General features: G+C 48.2%; 7 protein-coding genes across 7 annotated transcripts; 5 read left to right on the top strand and 2 right to left on the bottom strand.

Annotated features, from left to right (window-relative positions):
• Positions 1 to 108: 108 nt before the first annotated feature.
• On the top strand, positions 109 to 575 carry J7337_002552 (uncharacterized protein; the record flags this gene model as incomplete). Its single annotated transcript, XM_044820279.1, has 2 exons — positions 109 to 144; positions 204 to 575. 2 exons carry the CDS (start codon positions 109 to 111, stop codon positions 573 to 575), a joined length of 408 nt encoding a protein of 135 aa, XP_044684579.1.
• Positions 576 to 3,449: 2,874 nt separating this feature from the next.
• J7337_002551 (uncharacterized protein) lies at positions 3,450 to 4,648 on the top strand (the record flags this gene model as incomplete). Its single annotated transcript, XM_044820278.1, has 3 exons — positions 3,450 to 3,717; positions 3,772 to 4,224; positions 4,284 to 4,648. 3 exons carry the CDS (start codon positions 3,450 to 3,452, stop codon positions 4,646 to 4,648), a joined length of 1,086 nt encoding a protein of 361 aa, XP_044684578.1.
• A 1,401-nt stretch (positions 4,649 to 6,049) lies between these two features.
• On the top strand, positions 6,050 to 9,358 carry J7337_002550 (uncharacterized protein; the record flags this gene model as incomplete). The annotated part of the gene is made up of 2 exons (XM_044820277.1): positions 6,050 to 7,456; positions 7,520 to 9,358. The coding sequence occupies 2 exons, from the start codon at positions 6,050 to 6,052 to the stop codon at positions 9,356 to 9,358; spliced, it is 3,246 nt and encodes a 1,081-aa protein (XP_044684577.1).
• A 575-nt stretch (positions 9,359 to 9,933) lies between these two features.
• J7337_002549 (uncharacterized protein) lies at positions 9,934 to 11,048 on the bottom strand (the record flags this gene model as incomplete). Its single annotated transcript, XM_044820276.1, has 2 exons — positions 9,934 to 10,857; positions 10,929 to 11,048. The coding sequence occupies 2 exons, from the start codon at positions 11,046 to 11,048 to the stop codon at positions 9,934 to 9,936; spliced, it is 1,044 nt and encodes a 347-aa protein (XP_044684576.1).
• A 3,474-nt stretch (positions 11,049 to 14,522) lies between these two features.
• On the top strand, positions 14,523 to 16,681 carry J7337_002548 (uncharacterized protein; the record flags this gene model as incomplete). The annotated part of the gene is made up of 4 exons (XM_044820275.1): positions 14,523 to 14,602; positions 14,676 to 15,221; positions 15,274 to 15,406; positions 15,491 to 16,681. The coding sequence occupies 4 exons, from the start codon at positions 14,523 to 14,525 to the stop codon at positions 16,679 to 16,681; spliced, it is 1,950 nt and encodes a 649-aa protein (XP_044684575.1).
• An 825-nt stretch (positions 16,682 to 17,506) lies between these two features.
• J7337_002547 (uncharacterized protein) lies at positions 17,507 to 17,914 on the bottom strand (the record flags this gene model as incomplete). The annotated part of the gene is made up of 1 exon (XM_044820274.1): positions 17,507 to 17,914. One exon carries the CDS (start codon positions 17,912 to 17,914, stop codon positions 17,507 to 17,509), a length of 408 nt encoding a protein of 135 aa, XP_044684574.1.
• A 6,172-nt stretch (positions 17,915 to 24,086) lies between these two features.
• J7337_002546 (uncharacterized protein) lies at positions 24,087 to 24,587 on the top strand (the record flags this gene model as incomplete). The annotated part of the gene is made up of 1 exon (XM_044820273.1): positions 24,087 to 24,587. The coding sequence occupies one exon, from the start codon at positions 24,087 to 24,089 to the stop codon at positions 24,585 to 24,587; it is 501 nt and encodes a 166-aa protein (XP_044684573.1).
• Positions 24,588 to 26,551: the final 1,964 nt, after the last annotated feature.

The raw sequence follows: 26,551 nt of genomic DNA, 5'->3' as shown, positions 1-26,551 counted from the left end.
CTCACGCACAGAACTCATAGGACGAGGGCGACTTAAGCCATATCATAAACTGTCCATGAAGCGACATATGCCCGCCTTGAGTTTGATGAGTGCGTACGTACCTTCATCATGGGAATGCAGGGCCCCTTAACTGCCCAAGCGCTTGTAAGACATCCTTTAGCTGGAGCCGTCGATTGTTGCTCTCGAATTACTGACACTGTCAGGGCCGGTCTCCTTATGACGATGTTGTTGAATGGGATGATGATCATGACGAGCCACCAAATACCAACGACTCTGGCCAACAATATGACCATCGAGGCCGTCCAATCAACCCTGAAACCAAAAGAGTCAACAGAGACATCATTCGTTCCCATAATGAAGTTATGCTAGTTATTGGGGTCGCTGAGCAAGAGAATCCAACTACAAATCCAGAGGCCGAGTCTGATAAACGTCATGCCATGTATGAGGATGACGTGGGCACTAATCTTGCCTTCTCAGCCCTTCGTTGCGTGGACGCTGCCGGTGCCTTTGGGCTAGATGGCTTCCGTCAGCGAGTTTTGGTATGTTTTGCAGACCCTTTATGTCCCATATACTAACTAGGTGCCTTGCCATGACAGATTTACAAACGCTATTCTCACATCCCGTTTTGGGATTTGTATGCACAATCCCGAAGTACCTTTTCTATCTCCCAAGATCTTCTGCCTGGTGCGTCTGTCAGCCTTTTCAGCAATTACATCGACCGACAAATTGCTCTATTGTGGCGTGACAGGCCCGACAGGGTGTTTGCTCGTCGACTGTAAGCCTTTTCCCCCAAAGCCAATCATTAAATTTCGCAGCTTACAAGCAGTAGAGCCCATGAAGCCTGGTCATACATTCGGGTTCATCTAGAGCTATACATTGCTCTGAAACGGCTTGGCCTGGCCTCAAGCACTAACTGGCTCCCAAGCCTATCCTTCTTCGTCCCATTTACTCAAGATTCACCAATTCCGCCCCCCCCACCAGCGAAGGACCTGTCTTTCCAGTCTGTTTTACAATGGGTTGGAGGCCTGTGCATATGTTCGACGCCGTTTCTCGTCTGGATAATGTCTCAGAGACTTATCCGTGACTGGAGACCCCAAATTTGGGCGAGGATATTTCGGTGGCTACCGAACACTGGTTCTCTCCCTGGCGTGACTAACAGCTGGATGCAAGCCGACAGGTCTGGTGACAGATCAGAGCACCGGCGTGCTCGGAGCACGATCGATGATGTTTCGCCTATACGGCCGATCGATGGACAAATGCCCAACGATACGGGCCCAGTAGAAGCTGTTCGGCGGCCAAGTACTTTCTCAGCACGTGGAGATGACTATGCAACTGACGAAGAAGATAACGAAGGCCTTAGTGCCACTTTGATCAGCTTTGATGTTGAAGCCACAGCTGAAACCAGCGAAGCACCTCCTGGACTCTGGAGCGCTGAACTAAGACCAAGCGTCGAAGCAAGGGGAGCACTTCTGCCTACAACCACCTACTGCGATACAATGCTGACGCAGCTGCCCCCTTTAATTGCCTCACATATCTTTACTGATGCCGTTTTGAGATTGGTGACTGCACCGTGGGAAGCAACCGCCCTGCGGTTGATGGCCCATAGTCTCCGTCAACGGTTTAACCTCCCAACTCATGACTTTTGTGAAATTAATATTCTCAGTCATGTCGATTTGACATTCGCTGTCAACTTTTTGAGTACTCAAGTGCTGCACTTAGCTTTATGTGGAGAGGTTTGGGCAGCCTTCACGACAGTGGCCACAGTCTTACACACAACCCCTGACGAGTGGCGGGAGGCCGAAGCCGAGGACCAGGAGAAAAGACAAGATTGGATAGATGAGAATGTTTAGCCGAGACCCGATAACTCCAGGTCTTCGTGCCGCACAGCATATATCAGAATGCAACTGTCCAATATGAACGACTTGACCATGAATTCCACATGTTTGGTCAACACTGCGTGGTTTCCATATCGACTTACTTGCGTTCTCTGATGCTCTCAACCAGGGTCTTCCTGACCTATCTGGGGAACTGGCTTGGCATTGGATGGATTTCTTTGTCCCAATTGTTACCGTCAAGCCCTCAAAAACGTGTGTCATGAAAAGAAAGCCTAAATGTTTGCATGAGACCTTGCGTTGCAGCCTTGGACTGGCTAAGGAAACGTGATGCATGGATGTTTCAAAAACAACTCCCATGCCTGACTGAAAGCCTACGCGACTATGGCTGAACAACCCGCTTGATGCGCTGCATAATAGGGATGCACGCAGAGGCTAAGATACTGGGAGAAGGGCGTTAAATATGGATGCATTGTGAAAGGAACCTTGCTATCTGATGCGTTACAATAAGTCACATACTATCGTCTGACATGTTACACAGCAATATAAGGTAGTGTGAAAACCATCACACCTTTCTTAGATTAGTCTCATAAACAATTCCTTCAATCTGCTCATATCATGGAGTTACTGTTATAAGTATCAATTGCAAAGTTATTCAACGAGAACCAACAAAATCATTCCAGACTGGCACAGCAAAAAAACTTATGCCGGGGGGGGGGGGGAAAACTTATGCCGGGGGGGGGGGGGGGGGGGTTATTGTGAGCATTGACTTATCTCGGTACGGATAGACCGTCTAGGGAGGAAAGAAAACCCAAGACACCGATCCTAAATAGATAAAAAGATTTAGACAATACAACATAAGTTTAAGATACCTTTTACTGGGTTATTTTAACACTTTGTATCAAGGTCTGGTATTTTCTTGCTCACCGAGGACTGGGAGGAAACAAAGAGCTCTAAGTTCCAGAACAGGACCAGTGAGTGGTTTTAGAGGAGCTGTATACAGCGTACATAACTAGAATATCCGATTATGATTTAAATACATACTTATAGTCAGAGGAAAGTGGTACAATCTGTATCACTTATAAATCGGGGTGCTTCTAACCGGCGTAGCACTGAGCCTCGATTGTACTCAATAGTAGACAAGCACCAAAGCTAGCACAATAATACGATGCAGATGCGGTACAACTTATTCCATATAATACTTAGTGAAAGGAAAAGGCTTGATTCTTCTAAGTTAGCTACAGAAAGAGAGGACTATTTATAATAGGCCTAAGGCATTCACCTAAGCTAGATTGCCTATAGCTGCCTAGATAAGCTTCCTGCATATAGGCATCTAAGGCAAATAGTAAATACATACAAACAAGGGCATCAGTTATCCAACAATAATGCTCACTAATTCCCTTGTCGTAGATGCTGGTTTAAAATTCATGTCTATAGCCGTGTAGCTTCCGTCATTTCTTGCCCCTCATGATCATGTTAAACCCCACCTTGACTCTTTTTGATGATGACGTTTCAACTGCTACTTCAATTTCCAAACCAACCTTATTAGCAACCACCCGAACCCTATAACTGAAAATTCACTTCAAGAACATCAATTGTCCCGCAAATTACTGAGTAATGTCTGAGCGCACTGTCCTTATAACCGGCGCTACCGGCCTGCTGGGTCGTGAGGTCGCTACAACTTTCGGCCTCAAGAACTGGAATGTCAAAGGCACGGGCTATTCTCGCGCAGATGGAGTCAACACCTTCAAGATCAATCTAAGCAATGAGACGGAAGTGGGAGAGTTTCTGGATGAGACCAAGTTTGCAGTCCCTACCCTCTATCGATGCTGTGCCAGTAGACTGACGTTACTATCTACCTCCAGACCACAGGTTATTGTCCATTGTAAGCTACCTGGCATGTTTCATTCGTACAGAGACTAACCAATGACGCCGAAAGGCGCTGCTCAAAGGTTCCCAGACAAGGTCGATAAAGACCCCGAAAGTGCCCGTGAACTCAACGTCGCTGCGAGCAAGGCACTCGCTAAGATGGCCGCGGATAGAGACATATTTGTCATATATATATCAACCGACTACGTGTTCCCCGGTACGCCGGGGGATGCTCCCTATGAAGCCGATGCCAAGCCTCAGCCTACCAATCTTTACGGCCAAACGAAGCTGGATGGTGAGCGAGCCGTCTTAGACACGCTGAAGCAGGTTGGAAAGGAGGGCCTGGGTGTCGTTCTTCGAGTTCCTGTCCTCTATGGGAACGCTGAGACGCCAGCCGAGAGTGCGGTCAATGTTCTTATGGATGCACTATGGAAGGCACAGACACAGGGAGCTGAAATTAGCATGGACCACTGGGCAATACGCTATCCTACGAACACAGAAGACATCGGTAGGGTATGCCACGGTATGTCTCACTCTGCTTTTAACCACCAGGTTTCCAAACCACGGTGCCATTTGAACTAGTCTTGCCAAAACTCCTTGAGGGCAAACAAGTGCGCGAGAATATTCTGCTGACATTAAGCACAGATATTTCCGTCAAGTACCTCGATGCTCCAACTAAGGAGCGATCTTGTCTTCCCCGAGTTCTCCAGTTTTCCTCAGAGGATCGAATGACGAAGTATGAGATAGTGACACTATTTGGTGAGATAATGGGCCTGTCAACGGAAGGGATTAAGCCCAACACGGAAGGGAATGACCCAAATGCCAGTGTACAGCGACCTTATGACTGCCACTTGAGCACAAAGGCGCTAAAAGATCTGGGAATTGATGTTTCAACCTGCGACTTCAAAGGCTGGTGGAGACGTGAGGTTCGCGCATTTCGCAAGTAATAGGGAGCACTGCCAGCAAGGATCGCTGCATTCCGGTGTGAGACATGTATTCTTAAGAGCAAAAGTTTCAGATGAGACGATGGGTTCCCTTGAGTCGTGCTCGGTGGAAAAAGGGAGCATGTCTTGGGCGCAGAATATGACTGGAGACACGACGTATGAAGAAACCAGACCGCGAAACTATCACTTCATTATTTCATTCGCTGAACTGAAGAATGATAAAAGACGACTATAGAAAAGTCACGGCTTGGTCATGTCTTTGTCAGATCATAGCGGGATATCAACTGAGCACGTTTCTATTGTTGGGAACTCTTTTGGAAGCATCTAACTGCGTATATAGTACCTACCTACAGAGTAGGTAGGCAGTGTTTAAAGCATCTATCAACCTTAACCAGGTGCCTAGGTATGACTATTTACCTACCATAGGTCGCTAAGTAATTTATTGAGACATGCAACTCCCCTTGCACTATGTAGCTGCTAGTAGGACTCTAAAATACGTTTTTCGGCGGATAAAACAGAGCTGGCGTTCACACGATCGCAAGCCGCCATGTCTAAAAGCGCTATCTTCATTGAAATCGGTAATTTTTTCTCTCTGTAAATCTGTCCCCATTCTGGGAAGTATCTTTGCGCCCTAGGTAATACTGCTGGAATGAGTGTCTAAAGGGAGCAAGTTGCACCTCGGCCCTTAAAAGCCTGGCCTCATACCAGAGACTCGCCTCCTGCACCTGGCCACATGCCATTGCTGAAATTGAGCGGGCTTTCGTTACATTGACGAAAATAGAGCTTTGTCTAGGGATGAGTCTGAAATAGCTGGTCTGCACTTTCTCGTCAAGTCATGTGGTGCTTGCTTCTGTTATTATGAATGCCGACTCCCGCCCCCTTCGGCGCCCTCGCCTTGGATTCTCGTCGACTGCTTGTTCAAACTTCAAATTGCAAAATTGTAGCCGCTGGTTGCTCTCCTTACAGCATCTTCTTTGAAAAACTTACACGATCAACTTAACTCAAGCTCTTATTCCAATATCAGCAATCAGCATTGTTCACCTGGTGTGAACGCTTTTTGAGTTTCGGTCGCGTATTATCTACAAACGAAGCAATCGTTTTCTAATCATCGAATTGATGGATGCTATTAAAATCCATCGGCTTTTCTTCTCGGTCGTCGTTTCCTATCATTTCTCAGCCTCCTTGGAGTAGACATACCTAATGCGAAAACGCCCTCCTACCTAAGATCAACCCTGTTGGCGATCTTAAACGACGGCCTGCCCAATCTTCTTGCAACAACGGATCGATCCGAAAACCTTGTTGGACGCTTCAGGTCCTCAAAGGGTCCGATAGGGCTGCATCAGTGCTAATCAAGGGTGCATTCACCACTGCAGGAACAAGTTCGTTAGCGGCAGCACCATTAATATGTCGTCGTCAGTGGCGGTCGCGACTGCCCCATTGCAATTTCATGACTACTTGCAATTCCCAATCAATGATACAAAATCACCAATACCGGACTTCTCAAAACATAGAAATTTACGTGGGAAAAGTGTGTGTGCTGAATCTCGAAAAACATTTGAGGTTTATGCCGACCCGCCATCAGAAGGGGCTCATCTTGCGGAGGGGGATTGCTATCCACGACTTGACTCACCAACATTAGTCCCGCGAAGCATTCGACGCCGGTCCAAGAGTGTGACTTCGTTATTAGCTCTATCTCGCCAACGAAAATTTATTGAGCCGGTGGTCCCAGCGCTGCCGTCCCCCTCAGTCTCGGTTTCAGTTGGCAATCGTGGAGTCGAATTCTTGAAAGGTCTCGCGGAGAGTGTTACAGGGGTCATTGGTAGCCTCTCTCCACGAATTGCGGCCAGCGCTGATAATGACAATGAGCCCAATAGGCACCGTCAGGATTCGTTGTGTTCTGTGCCTTCGATCATTCGCTCCCCGGTTCCGTCAGTATTGGTGTCACCGTGTGCACAAAGCTTCGCTGGCGCATCAGGCAATTTAAACTCAGCTCCAGCAGAGTCTCAGACCGCGCCGTCGCCCGCTGTCCCGCCCGGCCCCAGTAGCCCCCTGGCAAGCCCGTTATATGTTCTAAAGCCTAAAACTACGAACATCCCACCATTCCTTTCGAACTTAGCTTCGAAACCTCTACCTCTACGATCACCAAATTTGAACCAAGAATTCTCCCGCAGCACTGCGCATCTTACTGGTCGTGACCGCAGCCGCAGCCGCAGTCGAAGTCGCAGCCGCAGTCGTCCCCGAGGCCCAGACTTATTCAAACCCCTTCCACCGACATATGCCTTTGATCTGCCAGCTCCAGAATCACCTATACTTCGTACCGTGCCATCTGCGAGCGATATTGCCAGATTTAAACGTCGCAATCTACACGCCTTGCGAATTAATACTGAAACTGCTGAACGCGCTGCAAAGATCGAACGAGAGGACCTTGAGCGCGAGGAAGACGAGTCTGAACGCCTAGCCAACATAGTTGCCCGTCTTGAAGCTGAGACTGATCGTATCCTCGCCGAGCAGAAGAAACGCGACCTAGCCCGCCGCCGGGCGCCACTGCCGACTCCGTCCCCTAAATTTCCACGGTTTCTTGTTCTTGACAAGTTTTCATTTCTCTATCGTACTCGGCGATCGAATGCTCTGACAAGCCAAGCCGGGACGCCAAGCCCAGGGGCACCAACTGTCTTTTCTCTTGATCTCAGCCGGTCTACCAGTCCTGACGAATCTTCATCACCAGGAAAAATGAGTTTTATAGAACAAGGTGGTAAAGGTATCGTGCCAGGCACTGACGCCCCAACTTCGGCCAGCAATGGAGGTGAGAGAGTAAGTTGTATCCCTAATCCTTGAGTGTGCTCATTCAGATTCTGACATGGCTTTTCGCTGCAGCGCGTGTGCGTGCGATGCCTATCATCAGTCATCAATCTTCCTGTCAACACTGATACCTCTCCTGTTGATATCCTCTACTCCACCGCCAACCTGACCAGCCATGATATCGATCCCAAGGCCAGCGTACTGATAGAATGCTACGTTGAACTGGGTCTCGAACGGCGCCTTCGCCGTTACGAAAGAATTCGTGACGTTATGAATTCTTGGGATCGTGACCAGCAGAACTCTCTTCTTGTTGTCACCAATGATATCTCACAAACCGATGATCCTGATCTCGATATGAAGTCTGTGCCACGAACACCAAACCCTCCCCCAGGCTTCACGCTGCAGATGTACCACTCTTCCAGGCCAGGCAAATGGAACAAGCGATGGATCACCTTGCTGGAATCCGGTCAGATGTTTGCTTCCAAGAAGCCTGATTCAAAGGCTTCGGACAAAGATAGTACTGTCCTGTGTCATTTATCAGATTTTGACATCTATACCCCAAGAGAGAGTGAGGCCAGGCGTCATCTAAAGGCCCCCCGGCGCTTTTGCTATGCTGTTAAGAGCCAACAGAAGACGTTCGTTTTCCCAAATGGCGAGAATTTTGTTCATTTCTTCTGCGCTGAAGACGGAAAACTTGCCAGGCGTTTTCTTGAACTTGTGCAACGTTGGCGAAGCTGGTATCTGGTCAATAAGCAGGTTGACTTCGGGAAGAAGGACAAGCCTCCACAACTTGCCATGCCTCTAGAAAACGACACGGTTCGCAAAGCCATTTCCAGATCGAAGAGTTCTGCCGCATATAAAGGGCATAGTACGCAGGTTTCCGTTGACGAGACGCCATACACCATCGGCGCTTTCCAGCCACTTCTTGATATGGACCGCTTTGATAAACCCCTGGAGGAGTTCGGCAAAGATCCAGAACAGGACAAACAAAAACATGGGGATCCCGATACTGAGTTTAGAAGTGGACTCGTCCGGAACGCGACCTGCAAACAGCCAAACGTCTTAACAAAGTCTAAATCAATACATCAAAAGCATAGATCACCGCCAACGCCTCGGGATGAGGCGCAATTCTCTTCTACGGGGCTTTTGGGTCAAGTATATGAAGAGAAACGCAAGATAGCTGAACGGGCGCCTGTCATCAGCCCCCCTCCCACCAACGCGGCTTTCACAAAAGGAGCCTCGCTCCTGGGTCAAGGTTATGAGCAAAAGCGCAAGATTTCTGAGCGAGCGCCTGTCAATAACAGTGTTCCTTCAACGAATGCCGGTTTCACAGAGGGTCCTTCACTTCTCAACGGTGGTGTTGTCTCGCCAACGTCTCCTAATGAGAGTATGGCAGATTCAAAATCATGGTTTCCTTTGGGAACAGATCAGTCTTCTCAGCCACGCTACCGTAGCCGATCTGTCCGAGATTCCAACAGGCGTCCTACCACGTCTGAGAAGGTCCCAGATATGCCCCAGCCGCTAGTCAATCTTACCAACAGCTTCCCTGAGCCGCCTCGCTGGCGCGAGAATAAGGGTCATGGTATAAAAGCACCAGCCGGCGGTCCCTTAATCAGTCTCGCTACCGGGGGATCGACAAACAATTCATTCAAAACTCGGAGCGCCTCTGGTCTTGTTGGGCAGTCTCGACCTCTGACCTCTTCGTCTATGACGGTTGGTAGCCGTCCTCGGAGTCGGTCTATTGCAGGAACTCAACAATCGCCTAGCCATGCTCCTCCTGTTCCTCCTTTGCCAATCCGATCGTTACGTCGAGAGAACACTGCGCCGCTCGAACAGTCTCGTGGCCGTGATCCTCGTCCGCGAGAGCCGTTGATCAATCGAGCCGGGACGACGGGCTCCTCATCAAGGAATTAAACAGAGGCCGGAACCTTACTTCCTTTCGCAAACGACGAGTTATTAAAGATGATATCAAAGGATTATGCAGTCATGTCCATCATGTCCAAAGAACAAACATCCCTCAATCATGACTTTGTGACCTTCTTGACGAATCAGAATATTTCATAGTACCGGTTTGAGTGAATAGAAGTGGAAGCGCTAAAGGGAAAGTAGTGCCGGGTTTGGGCAGGGGCTTGCGAGTTATGTCTGATTATGCCACATTGTGTTCCTTTTTTGGCGTTTTCCCGGAGTTTTTGTTTTGCATGCCTTGTTTCTTGATCTTCTATATATCCAAGAGCAGAAGCTCATATTGGTACAAGATGGCGGGTTCCATCCTTACCTTGAAGAGTGGGTTCACCATACGTTTATGATATCAGCTTTCTTCTTCATATCTTCTTAATCTGATTACTGGGTTCATCGTACGGGCCGCTGGTCTATACGGAGGTGACACATCTGCCACTTTCGAATTGAAAGCAACCTTTGGAATTTGGTCGTCTATCGTACCCTTTCTTTTGCACCAATGTATGGATATGATTCAATTCAGAGCTTTTAATTTACTTGCTGCGCTTGTAGATCTTGGCAAGGAAGGCCTCGAAAACAGTTTTCTTGAGACCATCGTTCTCATCGATGTTAGCAATGCGCTCACGAATCTGGCCGACAACCTTTTCCTCATAGTCAAGATAACGCTGCTCGAGATTGAGGTCATCGTAAAGCTTTTTGACGACCTTCTCCTTGTCATCGTCCTTACGGCCATAGTTTTCCTCAAGAATCTTTCGCTGCTCAGGGGTTGCTACGGCTAGGGCCTGGTTGACGAGCCAAGAGCACTTGTTATCTTTGATGTCAGTGCCGATCTTGCCTATATGCTCAGGCTTGCCAAAGTTGTCAAGATAATCATCTTGAATTTGGAAGTACTCCCCGAGAGGAATGAGGATATCCTCAGCTTGCTTGAGATTGCTGGGAGTGGCGAGGTTGAGCTGGTGAAGGGCGAGGGCGACGGGAAGGTAGAATGAGTAATAGGCGGTCTTATAAATGACGATGAAACTATACTTCTCAAGAGAGAAGTTGTCGAGGTTGACATTGTCTTCAGGAGCGGTGAGGAGGTCGCACAGCTGGCCGAGCTCGGTCTGAAAGGTGGTCTCGTGGAAAAGCTCGATAAGATCGACGTAGGCGGGGTGAGAGCGGAAGTACTTCTTGAGAAGTGTGTAAATGGCGGATTCCAGCATGAAAGCGTCGTTGATAGCTATCATGCCAACACCCTCCTGACGATACCAACAGGGCTGGCCACGGCGGGTAATGCTCGAATCCATGATGTCGTCGGAGACGAGAAAGAAGGCCTGAAGGAGCTCTGTCATCCAGCCAAGCGTAGCAGCTTGGAAGTACTGCTCTTCGGTAAGAGGCTTCTCGAGGAGGAGGGAGACCGAGTCGGGGACGGACATGCCGCGGTTGCATTTTCCACCGAGAGGGTTGACTTCGAGAGACTATGAAGCAATGTGTCAGTCCAACTTAGAACTCGATCGATACTGATGAACAGCTTTCATTTTATCCTTACTCTTTTGTACCAGTCGAGCTGCTCTTGAGGCAGCTTGTAGGAGCGGGCATGGTCGAGAAGAGCCTCCTCAAGCTTGGGGTAAACGGAGTTGAACTCCTCAAGGGTGGTTTGTTGAGCCATCTTTGCTGAATTGTGTCAAGTGAACTACGTGTGCGCGCTTGAAAGGAAAAGTAACTTGGAGAGTCCTTCTTTGGAAAGGAGACGAAGAAGAAAAATGAAACTCAGAAGTGAGAATGACAAACTGATCTCCGGAACATGTACGATAATTACCGGGCAGCTATCTATTAATCTCAATAGACTAGCGGGGTCTTTTTTAGGGGGGGGGGTTGCTCAGTGCCCCTCTTCCCTTATTTGCGAATTGGAGCAGGAGGACTGTGGACGCTTTGATTTGCTCGGTGAAGCCAAACAAAGAAAGACACCGGTTCACAGGGACCAGTGAAGGGGTGGGGCACTGACTAGACCAGCTAGACCAGTACTAAGGTACCTTAGGTAGGTGGGGTTGCTGGGCGGTGAGAGCAGCTTGATTAAGGTACCTTAGATTTTACCTTACTGGGCTACTACCAATCTTAGATGGAAGATACCTTAGGTCGGTGGTTGACGAAGGAAGCAAACATAGAGCTCAACCTTGGAAGATTTACAATATGGCGTGCAACTACCGAGGCTGATATATGTATCTAATCTTAAAAGGATGGCTCAACCGTGAAACCCCAAGAAACCTCAATGGCAAAGGATCCGTTGAGGTTATTGATAGTACCGTATCTGGCAGAAATCCAATAAGGTAGCTAGGCAAGAAACGACAGACTAGTACGAAGTTATTGGTTGTCTGAAGTTGGATGCTGTTGTTATTGGAGGGTCAGAGTTTTTGACCAGACGGGAGGTATCTGCTTCTGAAACTACTATATCCTTCCTACAAACAATGTCCATGGGTCCTACATTCGAAGTATTATCTAAATCCTTGAACTCTTAACGCCATGCAATTCCATAGGTGCCTAGATCAAGCCTGACGGCTGGCTTCTTCTTTGTATTGACTGATCCCTTGTGGCACAACATGCTTGATCCGATCATACCACTCCGTATCATTCTCTTGAATCACGGCCAATGCATCCAGCAGCGCTCTCTCTGATGCACCATCCCTCATCATCACCACGATGCAAGCTGTGTTGAGCTCTGCGTTGCGAAACCCTCGGACAAAGTTTTCCACATCGTACATATGCGCGAGTCGAGTATGCGTCGGCGTACTGTCCAATTCTCTACACTTCTGGATTGGCGTAGATTATCAATAACGTCTCATCGATGACGGCTGCTGGCATGCATCGGATAGAGCAATCTGCACATGTACATACCTGGCAGTCCTGGCACCTCGCTCCCACGGAATTGACATAGTTGTTACACTTCCTACTACCCCAACGATGGCTGCAAGGCCAATGCATCTTGGTTTGTGAAGCCTTCTTCTTTCGTGTCTCAACCGGAATATTTGATACGTCGGTATTGTTAACGAGTTCACTGTCCTCTTGATGTTTGCTCAGCTAGAAATTCAGTTCACTTGTCGAATAAATGCCGTGTGCACTCGCTCTTATACTATATTTCGCTCGGTGACGAAGCTCGACACGGTAATGATTCGGTTCGCACGTGCTGCAGAGGATTGTGCGAGGTTGTGTCGGACACTCATTGTGTGAGACTTCGCTGATATGCGAAGCCGTTCGAATGCTGTGATGCATGTCCGTTGACTGGAAAAGCTAGCTAATGCACCTGTGGAAAGAGAGTCAAGTGCTGGATCTGTGGCTTTTGACGAAGGCGAAGATGTGCGGAAACACCGCAATGGCCCTGCACTCTCTTTGAAGGGCAAAGTGTGAGCAGCAGTAAGCTGTGAACTATTCGACGCCGACTCGATTATCAAGGCGCTGCCAGGTCTGGCTGCCGAAGCCTACTCAGAGGAGATGGGTGGTTGAGTCCCGGAATAGAGTTGACAGTTCAAACGTTGCTCACTGGAACCTATGTTTGAAGCATAACGGTGCGGGAGTCGTCTTATAGACTGCTTTAGAACATTTATTACAGATTTAGCACTCCCATAAGCTTGAGCCGGCATCCTCAACAGCATATACACAGTATTCACCTCCTCCTAAGCCCCGGATGCCTCTTCAACTCATCATGCCACACTAAGCTCGGGTACAACAGCCTACATGTTTATTTCATCCTTGGCTCCCAGTTCTTGTCCAACTTTTCTTCCCTCAGTCTCTCAAGTCGTTCCGTCAAATTATTGTGCGTCCAATGCATAGGTCCCCTATCCCGCGCCGCCTCAAGTGCGTCGCAAACCGCGTGGTAGACTTCACCGAAATTACGAAAAATGTAGTCAAGTGCAGCAGTAAGAAGATTGTCCACGTTGTACCTTTTCTTTGCCTTTTCGATGTACTTGTTGACCCGTTCGTACGTGATGCCATCCATCTCACGATATTTGTCGAGTAAGTATTGCGCAAACTCGATGTGGAGATCTGATGCCTTCACCTCATTGTCTCCAAACTGCCTACCCATTCTCTTGAGAGTCAATTAGAACGTGAAACTCTTGTAGCGGCACTGTGGGGTGAGTGCCCATGGATGGATTGTCCTTACCTCGCAGTCAATGCATATGCTTTTCTTGAGGAACACATAGTTGGGGCACTTGACTTCTGGTGTCCAACACAAGATGCAAGGGAATATCCGAATAGCTCTGTTGATATTCATTGTACTCCTCCGAGTGACCCTAGAAGATTGATCTCAAGTTTGAGCAATTCTCAGGGAAGGTTGTCAAAGGTCCGAAAGATGCGAAGCAAGATGTTCATATGGTAAATGAAGTATTCATCGTCTTTATAGACTCGATTGATATAAGTAAGGAGAATCTGGTCATATTAACGGGGATAAAGCCTGGTTTTTATCCTTCAACTTCACCCATGTCTTCTAATATATCTCAATCGGTTAAGCTAGCAAACAATTCCACACAGATATGAATAAAACTCTGTATTCATACAATGCCTTGATAAAAAAAACTCGAGTGGTTGCACCGAGATTTCGGAGTATTGACTGATCTTACTTTCTACTGGCGCTGCTGTCGTACAGCATCCAACGTTTAAAATGAGTGTAAGTGGATGGAAGGGAGGTGGCTGCAATATTGGTTCCATGGTCCACGTCCAAAAGAAATTCTCGCACATCGTAAGATACAACCATGCCCTTGACGGATTCAAAATTTAAATTGTGTGTAACAAGTTCAACGGTTCTGATCCATACCTGGCGATATTCTTTTGTGTTGCCTTTGCTGTACCCATCATGCATAGTGCGGATCTACAGTATCCTTTGGGGAAAGCACTGTCTATGATGCGCGACCCAAGTTGTTGACATGATGGGTTGTCAATGCTTCGTGGTCATGCTCATGACACCTCCCAACTTCGCATTGGGACCGCCAACAACGCCCGTAACCTTGCTATAACTACTCACCAGGTAGCGGCCTTAGTAAATCTCAATTCAGTGAATACTCGCTGGTAGAGCACAGGCGTTCCCAACTTCGTGCCGCGACCGGCTCCCTTCTGTCAATAGCTACCCCACCAACGAACAAAACAGCAAAAGATGGCACTCAGCGTCCACGAGATCTCCCAGTTACGTGCTGCCTTGCAAGATGCCGTCGTCAAATGTTCAGAAAGATGCTTGTATCAGTCGTCAAAATGGTGATCAGTTTCACCAAACTGTAATTAATCATGGCGCATAAACTAACGTTGTCAGGGCTGCTGAACTGCTCAATGCGCTCCCCGAGATCGAAGAAGACGAAGAAAACATCAACCCTTCAGACCCCGGACACACCTCTCCGATATTCGCTGCGAACAGCGATCCAGAGGAAGCAATTCTGGAAGCCAAAGAGCTTAGCAAATATCTCTTAGCCAAATCTCTCTTTGACTGTCGAGAATATGATCGTTGCGCTGCTGTGTTTCTGCCCGACTCCCTCCTTTCAAGTGTTCTTGCCTCGCGTGTAGACAACACTTCAGCATCCACCACCGCTGTAAAGGGGAAGGGGAAGGCGTCCAGCGCTTCATCTGTGATGCCACTACCAAAGCTCAGTCAGAAGAGCCTGTTCTTAGCACTATACGCCAAGTTCATGTCCGGGGAGAAGCGCAGGAACGAAGACTCCGAGATGGTTATGGGCCCTCAGGATCTTGGTACAGTGGCCAATAAGCAATTACTTGTAATCGGTCGATTCTTAGCAACTTGGTTCGAGGAGAGGACAACGGAAGACGATGAGGTATTGGGAAGCCAGGGATGGCTCGAATATTTGTGGGTGCTATTCTTGTTGATTTAGTGTTGATCGACTAATCACAACTTACAGGTATGGCATGGTGCTAGCCAAAGAGAAGAACGATGACAAGGCACTGGAATATTTTATTCGAAGCGTGCACAAGTACACCATGAATTGGGGCTGCTGGTTGGAAATGACGTCGTTAATATCTCGAGTTGAAGATGTGAGTCTCCCATGTAGTGTCATCGCTTCTTTTCAATCGCTAACACCTTCCAAGTTGAATCGGATATCCAGACATTGTCCTCAGAATATTGTCTCTTACATGTTCCACCTGCACACCTCTCTAGAACTCTACCAACAAGGGCCCGGTCTGGCCAATTCTCTTGAACAACTTCTCTCGATATTCCCAACATCCTCTTTCCTTCTCACATGCAATGCACTCCTAGCATATCACGCCAAGGACTTGATGGCTGCTGAACAGCACTTTACTCGACTGCTGGCACTCCATCCACATCGGCTAGATTCTCTCGACCATTATTCTAACATTCTCTACGTTCTCAATCTTCGTCCAAAACTGGCTTTCCTGGCACACCTATGTTCCAGCGTGGACAAATTCAGGCCCGAGTCTTGCGTGGTGATTGGAAATTATTACTCTTTACTATCGATGCATGAGAAGGCTGTCCAATATTTCCGTCGTGCGTTAACGCTGGACCGGTCATGCTTGTCAGCATGGACGCTAATGGGTCACGAATATGTTGAACTTAAAAACACCCATGCGGCAATCGAGTCGTACCGCCGTGCAGTTGACGTGAACCGCCGGGACTATCGGGCCTGGTATGGTCTTGGTCAAACATACGAGATGTTGGAGATGCATACATACTCATTATGGTACTACAAGAAGGCTGCTGGTCTACGACCATGGGACGGAAAGATGTGGATGGCTGTAGGCTCATGTCTACAAAAGATGGGCCGAGAACGAGATGGCATCAAAGCCTTAAAGCGAGCTTTACTAGCTGACGCTTACTATGACGTGGGAAGCAGTTTTGGTAGCGGTGATCTCCTTGGCAGCCGGAGCGCCACGGGTCATATGGACCCCGACATCCTTCTGCAGATTGCGATGATGTACGACCAACTTGGTGAAGAGGAAGAAGCCAGGTCATACATGGAATTATGCGTGGCCCAGGAAGATGGTGGTGGAGCTGCAGAAGCTGATCCGGCTGAGTCCATTGCTATTCACAACGACTCTCCACCCGGCTCAGATAATGGAGCCGGGGGCAACGAGAACCCAGGGAATGAGGGAACCGGGGTCACGGCGGCGACAAGCAAAGCGCGCATGTGGCTGGCAAAGTTCTCAATGCGCACTGGAGATTACATAACGGCCTCTCGACTTGCGGGAGAGTTGTGTCAGGATGGTGTTGAAGTGGAGGAAGCAAAAGCACTTGTGAGAGAAGTTCGGTCTCGAATGGAAGCGACGGGAATGCTCGACCCGCTGAGTTAGCAATATCAGCAAGGACAAGTACATGCCTAATCGTGTATTCTAAAGTGTGCAGCCAAGGATATCTTTGGTTGATGCGAACATGCATCACGTTGCTCATGCAATGTTCAAATAAAGATGGCTAGTAAATGATGTTATTGCAGAGAATACATTCTCCACGGGTAGCCATTCCAGAACACGCTAGCAGTAGTGATCTACTATGTACCTATTTAAAGCTTCTCCAGATCTACCGCCGATTGCATCATCGATCATTCTCCTGAAAGCTGTCCTCGTAAATGGTACTCCCGTGATGAGAGTTGAGGTCGGGCCGATGATTGAAGTTTATGCATGCACCATTGACACTGAAGTCTGGACATTTACATAGGTCAGCCTCAAGGAGTAAGAAAATATCATTGATACAGGGTCTTAAAACAAACTCAGCAAAAAGCCCCCTAAGCTTAAGCTGAATTTACCTAAATATTTTCATCGCTTAGGGTCCGGCAAGGTCCCAAGCAATGCACATTTCAGTACTCGAACTTGCCTTATTGAATGATAATCGCGGGAATCTTCATGAACCAAGCCCAAAGCTCGGGAACCCCTTGCTATAGCAAGATCCTCCATTGGTATATGACTGACTATAGATCGTGACGATTATGAAAGCAAGTCAAGAACTAACATTATTCTGGCTAGTCGTAATACAAAGACCTCTATGCAAGATAGCAACCCAATATCTCCGTATTATCTTCCTATTGCAATCTACCGAGATGCCATGTCCTTCCGTGAGCATTCTCCCACCTCATTTAGTGTCGATAATACAGTTTGGTTTAACTTTTCTTTCCCCAGGATTGATCACATAGCCAAAGCTGCAATACCAGCCAACACGAAAGCCCCAAAGCTTCCAGACACCTTGTTAGCAGCGGCCGAAGGTACAGAAGCCTCGATAGTACCAGTAGGGTTGACCGGGGGCGGGGCAGCTCGAGATGGAGGAACAGCCGGTTGCCCGGGAATAGAGGGAGAAGGAGGAGGAGACCCTGGGGCAGGAACCGAAACCTCGGGGGGCGGAGGAAGTGGCAGGGTTCCAGCAGCTGGAACTGTAGTTTCTGGTAGAGAGGGCTCAGGTGCAGGAGGAGGGGGAGAAGGGGGAGCTTCTGGTATAGGAACAGTGGGCTTGGGCTTCGCTGGTGGAAGAGAAGGCTCATAGTATGGGACTGTAGCCTTGGTAGGAGGCAGCGGTGGCGCAGGAGCAGATGAGGACATTGCTGGAGGCGTGGGGGACATTGGCTGGCCAGGGGGGGGCTGTGGGATAGACAACTGTCCCAGGTGACTTTGTGTCCTGCGTGTAGGTGACAGTACAGGGGCAGTCTGTTTCATATGTCAACGGAAATCCAGGAACGAGTAGGCAGTCATCATTACTCACTCGTGATGGTCAAATAAGTTGGCTCCGTGGCCGTGTAGGTGAGATTTTTATGGTGAAACGTGGTAGGTTCCTATTATATTCTTAGTCAAGTTGAACTCAGCTCATATTCTAGTTCAGACTCACAGGGCAATAAAATGAGTAGCCAGACGTGATGGTGGTCACGAAAGTCGCGGCCGTGCTGTGGTCCGTTTCATTTTTGAAGGGCGGTTTCGGGATGGGCGACATCACCGGAACAGAGCCAGCAGTAATACCCCTAATGAGCACGACCGCTGAGAAAGCCTTGTAGATCTTCATCTCTGCCGTTAAGTTTGTGTCTGAGTATAGAGGCCAAGGATGGTATTTGGGGAAGATATGAGGAAGTCAAGAAATGTTAAACACTGGATTGTTGAAGATAACCAGGCAGCATTTATACTTCACAAACTGACATGTGAGCGCATATGGAAACCACAGAGCAACCTTCTAAATCAAGAAGCTACGGGGTTTCCGAATACCGGTATACGTGAACGACGGGAGACCCCGATGTGATTGTAGGGCTGAAGATGGCTCTCGATGTAGAGGATGGGACAATTATATGGAAGTTATTCGACAGTTTCCGTCACAGAGCTTGCTTGGCTTTCACTTACACAAGATAAGGAATCATATAAACAAGTTATTGATATAATCACACTCAGGGTAACTCAAATATATCTCAAGCCTACACCAGATGTTATACAGATGTTTTGTGGGCGAGCCAAGTCTCATTGGGGCGGCGACGAAGTATTCAAAGTCATGATATCATATCTCGTTATTGGGCGATGTCAGTACCTTCGGCATCGGTGTGCGCCTCTTTCGACTGCATAATATTGCAATGAGCGGCGAGTCCGTCCGTTCAAATATCCTTCTGAATTTCAAGTGTTTGTTTGAGTAAGAGCTTTAGATAACACAAACGCAATACTTTTGATGTTACAAGCTAAGAAATTGGTATTGGGAAATGGGCGTAGTAGCATAACTGCCACTAACACAGAAGGTATCATACGCAACAGTTAAGAACTTCTCAATTCATGTACGTCTTCAATTCTATATAGTCAAGTCATGTTGTGTGATGATACCTAGTGTTAGGGGGAAGGCTACGAGCAATAGGGTAAAACGACCATGGATGAGATACCTATGTAGGTAGTCAAGGAAACGTGTCATTCGCACTAACATTTACATCAGTATATCTGTATAAATAATCATCTAACCTTCTTGTTTTCATGAGTTTGTACCCCCAGGTAATTCTTTCGAGGAATCTTGATGGCGTCGTGTGTTTAAAAGTTCCTTAATCATAAGACTCAGGCACAGAAATGAAAACAAACTATGCGTATAGGTGAGGATAAACTAGTAGTATAAAGCTATCAAGAATAAAAAACAAAAAACACACTACCACACAGATGAACTTATTAATGGCCCATCAACAACTTTCAAGGAGCCCCAGCCGTAGAACGGAGTTCATCAGTCAAGGTCACGTGTCGGTTCATGAAGCAAACGGAAGTCGTCACAAGATTCAATTCACCCCACCTCGACGAGCACTTCATCTTCATATCCACGACCTCACAGTGAACTCTTCGCAAATTCTTATTCTTAATAATCATGTAGATCAAGGGAAGCTTCTATATTACACTTCAACGAACACCGAGTATGAATCTCTGGAAGAGGCATGTCACAACTTCTTCACTTCGTACTCAGCACGCCACTCCTACCTGAATCAAAGAGTGTTGACAAGTCAAGCCAAGCGTCTGATATGGCCCGCAACTCTGCTCGATTTCGAACGGAATTTGAACTAGTTTAAGGGTGTCAGAACGGAAAGATGAGAGATTCTTCTGCTGTTTGAAGTCCCAAGACTCTATGCTCCCACCATTCACCGCGGGTGGTTAGAGCCTAGCGTAAGGTGACAAGACCGCGCAATGAACTTTCCTGGCACGTTGAAACTGACCAGCAAAGCACATGGCTATGTGCCATCTCCTCTCCAGCCAAGTTCGGACGTGAGGGAAAAGCACGCTTGATCTCTTCGACTGGCCCAGCAGAAGTCAAGCCGCAGAAGGCGACTCTTTGACCCTGAGCTGCCAAAATCCCATGAGCTCAACCAGAGTCTACAAATCTCCCCGACCATCATTGGGCGCTATTGAGATGAGGCCAAACATCATCATCACAAGCCCTTCCCATCACCTGGGACTTGAACATTCCAGTGTCTCTAAACTTTCTTAACAATCACCGCGCCTCCAGATGAGGCATTTCTTGCACACTCTACTACTTTCTTGGCCATGAAACCTTGTTCTAGACCTCAAAACCAACACGAGAGAGGGAGACTTGCCGGCCGATGTGTGCGGACAGACTTGAGCTCGGAGTGGAGACGTGCTGTTCGGTAACGGATCAGATCAAGTACCACCTTCGGCCTCACTTCAAGGATCACCGGGTTGCCGGCCGGTCTCCGAAATTGTGGATCTTTCCACTCACTGCAATGTTGTCCCAGAATCTGAACTTCGCACATCAGCCAAATCAAAGTAGTGCATGCAGGTTCGTGCATCTGATCGAAGTTTTTGACGGAGTTGAAGTTTTGAACCGCTTTTTGAAGACGATTCACCGCTCACTGGAAGAACGCCTGCGTTTCTACAATCCGGCACACGAGACTAAGAAGTATATGTGTGTGCAGGAGAGCGGACTTCTGACAACTATTGTTAAAGGAACGATCAAGTGGTAGTGACATGGGCCTAGCCTCTTCTGCATACAGCAAGAATTGGTCTGGCAGCTACGATGGCTCGCAACGACGAACTCTCTGCCGACATCGCTGACTAGACACTAGATTTGGTTCGAATTTGGCGAGACGAGGACATCTCATCGACGAAGTACATGGGGCAAGATACACTCGATCGTGTCTGATCGGTAACCAAAAGCTCGTTTTGATTTTGCAAAATCCTTCACATGCTGTCAAACCTGCTCAAGGGCAGTGGGATCGACAAACAACAAAGATTGGTGATGTGAACGTCAGACCTCAAAATGGAACTCCACGGACCTATAACAGGCAGTCTTAACACACTTGCACACCGTGGTACACTCACTCGCTTCTTGGCTGCAGAACGTGCAGAACGGAACCTTCTCGGGCTAGGCCAACAATTTGAGAGGGAAGCCAAAAACCGCGCGGCGCAAAACCTTTCATGACAGTTTCGTACTGTGGGCGACGGCCTAGACCACCAAGACGGAAGAAAGTCCGCGACGTTTTGAAAGCACCAAGTAAGCGATTTTTTCTTTTGTTCCCACTCCGTTCATAAAAATCCGTTTAAGTTCCATGCTTGTCTAGTGTAGGGGCCTCAGGCACAACCCTGACCCATAATCCTATTTTGCTCGTCTCCTCGGCCAACGCAACCTAGCATCATGGCGCAGCTATCAACAAATCATCCTCGCGAATACTCAGGCTCCAGCAAGCATTAGGGGCATTGGGACGTCAACTATCATCGGGTCGACTCCCACCTTGCCATCTCGTGCCGACGAAGTACCCCATTGTTCCAGCGGTATCCTTCGAGGAATGTGACGAATCGTTTTCCCAGTACTCCGTACCTGAATCGCAAATGGCAAGGATGCAGGCTTCTTCAGAATTAACTGGAGTTAATCATTGGTGACGCGACAGCCCTACCCTGATCCCCATTGAGATGGATGTTACGGAGTATATCGGTCTATGGGTTACTGTACATAAACAGGGCCAAGAGCGTGGCAGACTCGGGGCAATTGATCGCCAGGCACAGCAAAAAGTGTCAGAAAATTCTTGGTTTGCTTTGTTGTCGTCGCGACGTGGCAACATATGTATACCGGGGTTTTCTTATTCATCAAAACCGGAACATCGTCAAGAACTGAATCATGATCTTTTGAAGGTCTCGACTCTGCGACTAGGCCCAGGAGAACCAAAAGATAGTGAACGAGGGAACAGATCATGGCGCTCGCGTGCTTTTCTCTCTCATATTTTCCAACACTTCCTGGCATCCTTCAACCGTGTATTGGCTAGGAATGTCGAGTCGTTAGTGTCCACACCGCGAAAAGTTTGTTCGCTTTTGCAGACTCAGAAAAGCCGCAGTGGCCACGGTTATTGATTCAGTCTCCACGTGTCGGTAATGGACACGTAAGTTTGAGGGAAAGCCACATTGGCGTCAGTGGCCCAGCCAGCCGTACCAGGATCTCAGAATTTTCATCGAAGTCTCAAGTCATTGATGATGCCAACAAGCGAAGCTAAGTGCTTGCATGGGACCAGACTATTCCCGGCAGAGTACCAGCAGAGTCCATAATTTCAACTGTAAGAAAATTGTGTTCTGGTCCTGCAGACTTTGCTGACGTGCACACCGGTCAGCTTGCAAAGTTGCAATGAGCCGCCCTGCCCAACCGTTGGACCCCTGTACGGTACGTTTGCTCCCGTTATCCGACAACCTGAAAGAGAAAGGTTCCTCACACCCTCTTTGCGTAGAGCAGATTTCGAAACAATCCTTCCCAGTCCAACCACATGGACGCCTGTCAGGTACCAGGCACCGGTGGGAAACAGCGAGCCAATGGGAGGCCAGAAGCTGCTAGTCAAATCAAGCCAAGCTGCAGCTAGAAGAAAAAATAGAGCGATATTATGGGACCTGGCCCCTCCCTTGCAGGCTTAGAGGGCACAGTACTGTACAGTACCGGTAGTGTAGCCGCGGAACTGGGTGGGAGCGGCTACATACGATGAGTCGCTGACAGACGCCTCTTGTCTCTTGTCTGCCGGCCTCTTGGCCTAAACTGGTAGAGACAGCATTGTCTTAGCCCCATGTGAAAGAGGGCCCAGAAGCTTGTCCTTCGAACCGGATTTCCTCTAGATGGCTGGAGCCCCTCTAGCTGTACAGTACAGTACTGTATGTGTCTATTTTTTGGATGCTTCCTTTGTTGTCGCGCGCTTACTGTGCAGTGAAACAATACCCCCAAGTCACAAAATAACAATTGAGATGAAGTCCCAATTGACGCAAATTGTTTCATTTGGAGATAACGAATGAGCGACCAGGAGCGGTTGTTTTCTCAAGCCAAAGACAAGATGAAAAAAGCCACAAAGGAAAGCGTTGAAACAACGGCCTGGCCTCCCTTTGTTCTGAAAGCTTAAACATAGAAACGGCCCGCACTCAACAAGCATCCCCCGGACCACTCAGGAGCAGCCGAATGAGCCCACACCCACACCACCAAAGGGACACGCAATTGACCGTATGATACTCCGTACATACAATGTATGTGCTGGGGCAGATGAAAGGTGCCCGCAATGGAATCACTGCAGAAGTGCTGGTAGGAGAGACTTTGTTGGTATCACAGGGCCTGACCTACCGATGCATAGGCAAGTTGGGTTGCTCTGGGTAGAGCACAGTGTACGGATAGTTCATTTCAGCTTTGTGTTGTGAACTGTTGGCCGATAAAGTGGTTCCGTTCACATCGAAGTCACATCCACACTTATAGCTTACCCCCACAACACCATCGGGAAGGCTTTTGCAAAGCCCGTCGGGACAAGTCAAACTCAAGACAAGACAAGACATCCTAGCCTCACCCTCCTTGTGTGTTGACTCCACTGAGGCGCTTGAGCGTTTTCCTTGACAAATCTGACTTCGGCAACCCTAGCATCCTCCGTATAGTACGGCCAGGTCTTTGGGTTCTGTCGTGTCCAGATATTGTTTATAAAACGGGCCCTCCTCTCTCCTTTCTCCAGATGTTTGTTCTGATCAACACACACAGTCCTTCCGTTTCAGATTACACTCTTGTCTTCGGACGATCATTCCTTTGACTCAAAGCTTCTCATTCCTTTTGGAAGCACAGTCTATCACGATCCCTGATCAACTTTGAACGAGCTAGTTCTCGACCACCAACTTACTCCATCACTTAGGAGTATCACAAGTTCTGATTCAGTCCTTTATCAGACGCTGCATCAAATCAATACTCTTGTCTTGACGACAATCGAGAATTCTCCCTACAAACCCATCCCCCTTACAATACCCAAATCATACCGCCAACATGAAGTTCGCTACTGCTCTCGTCGGCCTCGTCGCCTCTGCTACCTATGCTGCCGCCGCCTCGGTCACCTTTGTCACTCTTGACGACAAGGAGCGGACCATCATCTTCACCCCTGACCCTGGTTACGAAGGCCCCGAATCTGTCACTGTTAGCTCGGCCAAGGAGGTTACTGTTGACTTCCCTGACAAGTACATTGGCAACTTCTATGCTGTCCAGAAGGGCGAGGCTGATCAACCCGGCATGCTTGGTGAGGTCACCTTCGGTGGCTGGAACGGCAAGACTTATTTCGATGTCTCTGCTATCGTGGACCCTAACGACAAGCACAACGTCAAGCAGATGTGGCCCAAGTCTGCTGCCACCCCCATGTCTGGCTGCGAGACCTTCCCTTGTGACAACTGCTACTGGCTCCCTGATGATGTCCAGACCAAGGTCACTGACGAGGTTGACCTCATCACCACTCTTGGAGACGGCGCCAGCCCCTACCAGGCCCAGTCTAACTAAACTGTCCATGTCGCCAACTCACCGGACGGCCCTTGACTTCACTTCTTCACCACCCCTCTTTTACACTTTCACGCTGCGGCGTTGAACACCGCGTTGACGATGATATGAATCCCTTTCTACATTACACTACACGATTTTCGTTTTACATACCTCGAAAGATACCCCTCGTGTGTTGCAAAAACCGAGGCCTTTCTTCATAGACCTTTGGGCTGGAGCAGGTGGCGCTTATGGATGGATGTATGGATTACACAGGCAAGACAGGACAGGGTCAAAACAGTACTTGAGTCACACCCTTTTGAGATTCTTGAATACGGAGCAGCGTCATTCTTTCCGTGCTCGCGTAGCATCACAGGCTTGATGTCTCTTGTATCAGCAAGAGAATTGAGGCTGGCACTCGTTCTTCATTCTATGAACATCATCTTACACTCGTTGGAATCTGGACCATGTCTGGAGACTTTTACATATACTTCTTTGTACATACTTGACTCGGGGCACAAAAGCTCCTTTACAAAAAGATGAGGTTCTCCCTTTGGGACAACAAACTTTTAGACTTTAGACCTGGACATATAGACATGAAATCATAGAGTTTTGACCTGTGCATCCAATATTGTTTGATCCCGCCATGTGAAAAAAGAGTTGAGGTTGTGTTGTGTGCGTAATTGGGTGACGAAGCCACAGCAACATGTAGACTTGAAACAAATTACCGCCCCTGGCCTGAACCTTGTTTGGCGGAACGCTGACTACCTAGCTCTATTTCTGGGACGACCTCGTGATTTGGAAGCCCGCCGAGTGTCGACTACTGACTGTTCTTTAGTTTCTCACCGTCGCCTGACAAAAGAGGAGAGAGGACACGTCAGTTGCGCATCACGGCCTGATGTTGTGTCTGCAGGAACAAGGTTGTGCCTGGCCCTGGCCGGAATGTAACGTGGCCTACATGCGAGTCTCTGATCTAACGTAGGTACAGGACAGTACAGTGACCAACACGAGGTAAGCCGTCGGTGAGTTGCGCGATGTTGTTCAAGTTGGCGCTGACTTGGACACCGTTGTTAATCGGGCGTGTATTAAAGAGCTATGGCAAAAGATGAGGTTGCGCTGCTTAATGTTTGTCCTTACAGTACGGAAAGCAAACAAAGTAGCAAGACATAGCCACTACTGAATTGAGTTTTGACCGATCGCGTTGCTGTTTGATCAATCACCCTGATTGCAGATCATGTACCCCTGCGAAGTAAGATCAATACCAACACTGAACCCACGCTTCAACCAAAACTTTCTGTTTATGAGAAAACCGGACAGACTCGGTCTCGGGAGTGTCAGTGTTGGTGTTATTCCGCGCCCGTACTTGTGCGACTTCGGGATCATCTGTCCCACAAACATGTGAGTTGTATATAAAAGCTCACTGACTGTACCTGGTGTAATTAACTAAACCTGTTAGGTTTTCTCAGGGAGCAAGAAAATATAAGACTTTAGAAGAGGATGCCAAAATAAACTCAGTACAGACTCTCCTAAACTTAGATTAAATTGCCTAAGTATTTTCCAATACCTAGGACAAAGGTCTTTTTTTTTTTTTCTCCCTTCCTGGCTTGTGCCTTGGCGTTGTGAATGAGCACAAGGGGATAATAGTACTGGGGAATTTTTGCTGACAAGCAAACCCCAGATTAACCAAGCTTTGAGAATGGAAAATGGAAAGAAAAGAGCTGGCCTTTTAACCTGTAAAAAGACGCTAAGCACTATCGTCAGTGTAATATAAATGCTGAGATGCCAGCTTCTACGGCATGAAGAGGTGGCGTTGCGCCATTGAGGACCGTGCCGAGATCTCGGAAACCCGAGCAAGCGGTTCTCGCCAAGTCTTGACAGCTTCCTCCCGTCGGGTATTCAAGCCTAACTTACTCCGTAGTTGCTTGTCGGAAGACAGGTTGGGCGCTCGGAGGCAGCTTGAGAGACTGGAATGCAATTCGTTTGGAATG

This window comes from Fusarium musae, chromosome 2 (genome assembly GCF_019915245.1).
Source record: "Fusarium musae strain F31 chromosome 2, whole genome shotgun sequence".
In the NCBI taxonomy this organism is placed as follows: domain Eukaryota; kingdom Fungi; phylum Ascomycota; class Sordariomycetes; order Hypocreales; family Nectriaceae; genus Fusarium; species Fusarium musae.
Note: the sequence above shows the minus strand (reverse complement) of the source record. Positions and strands in the feature narration are given on the sequence as shown.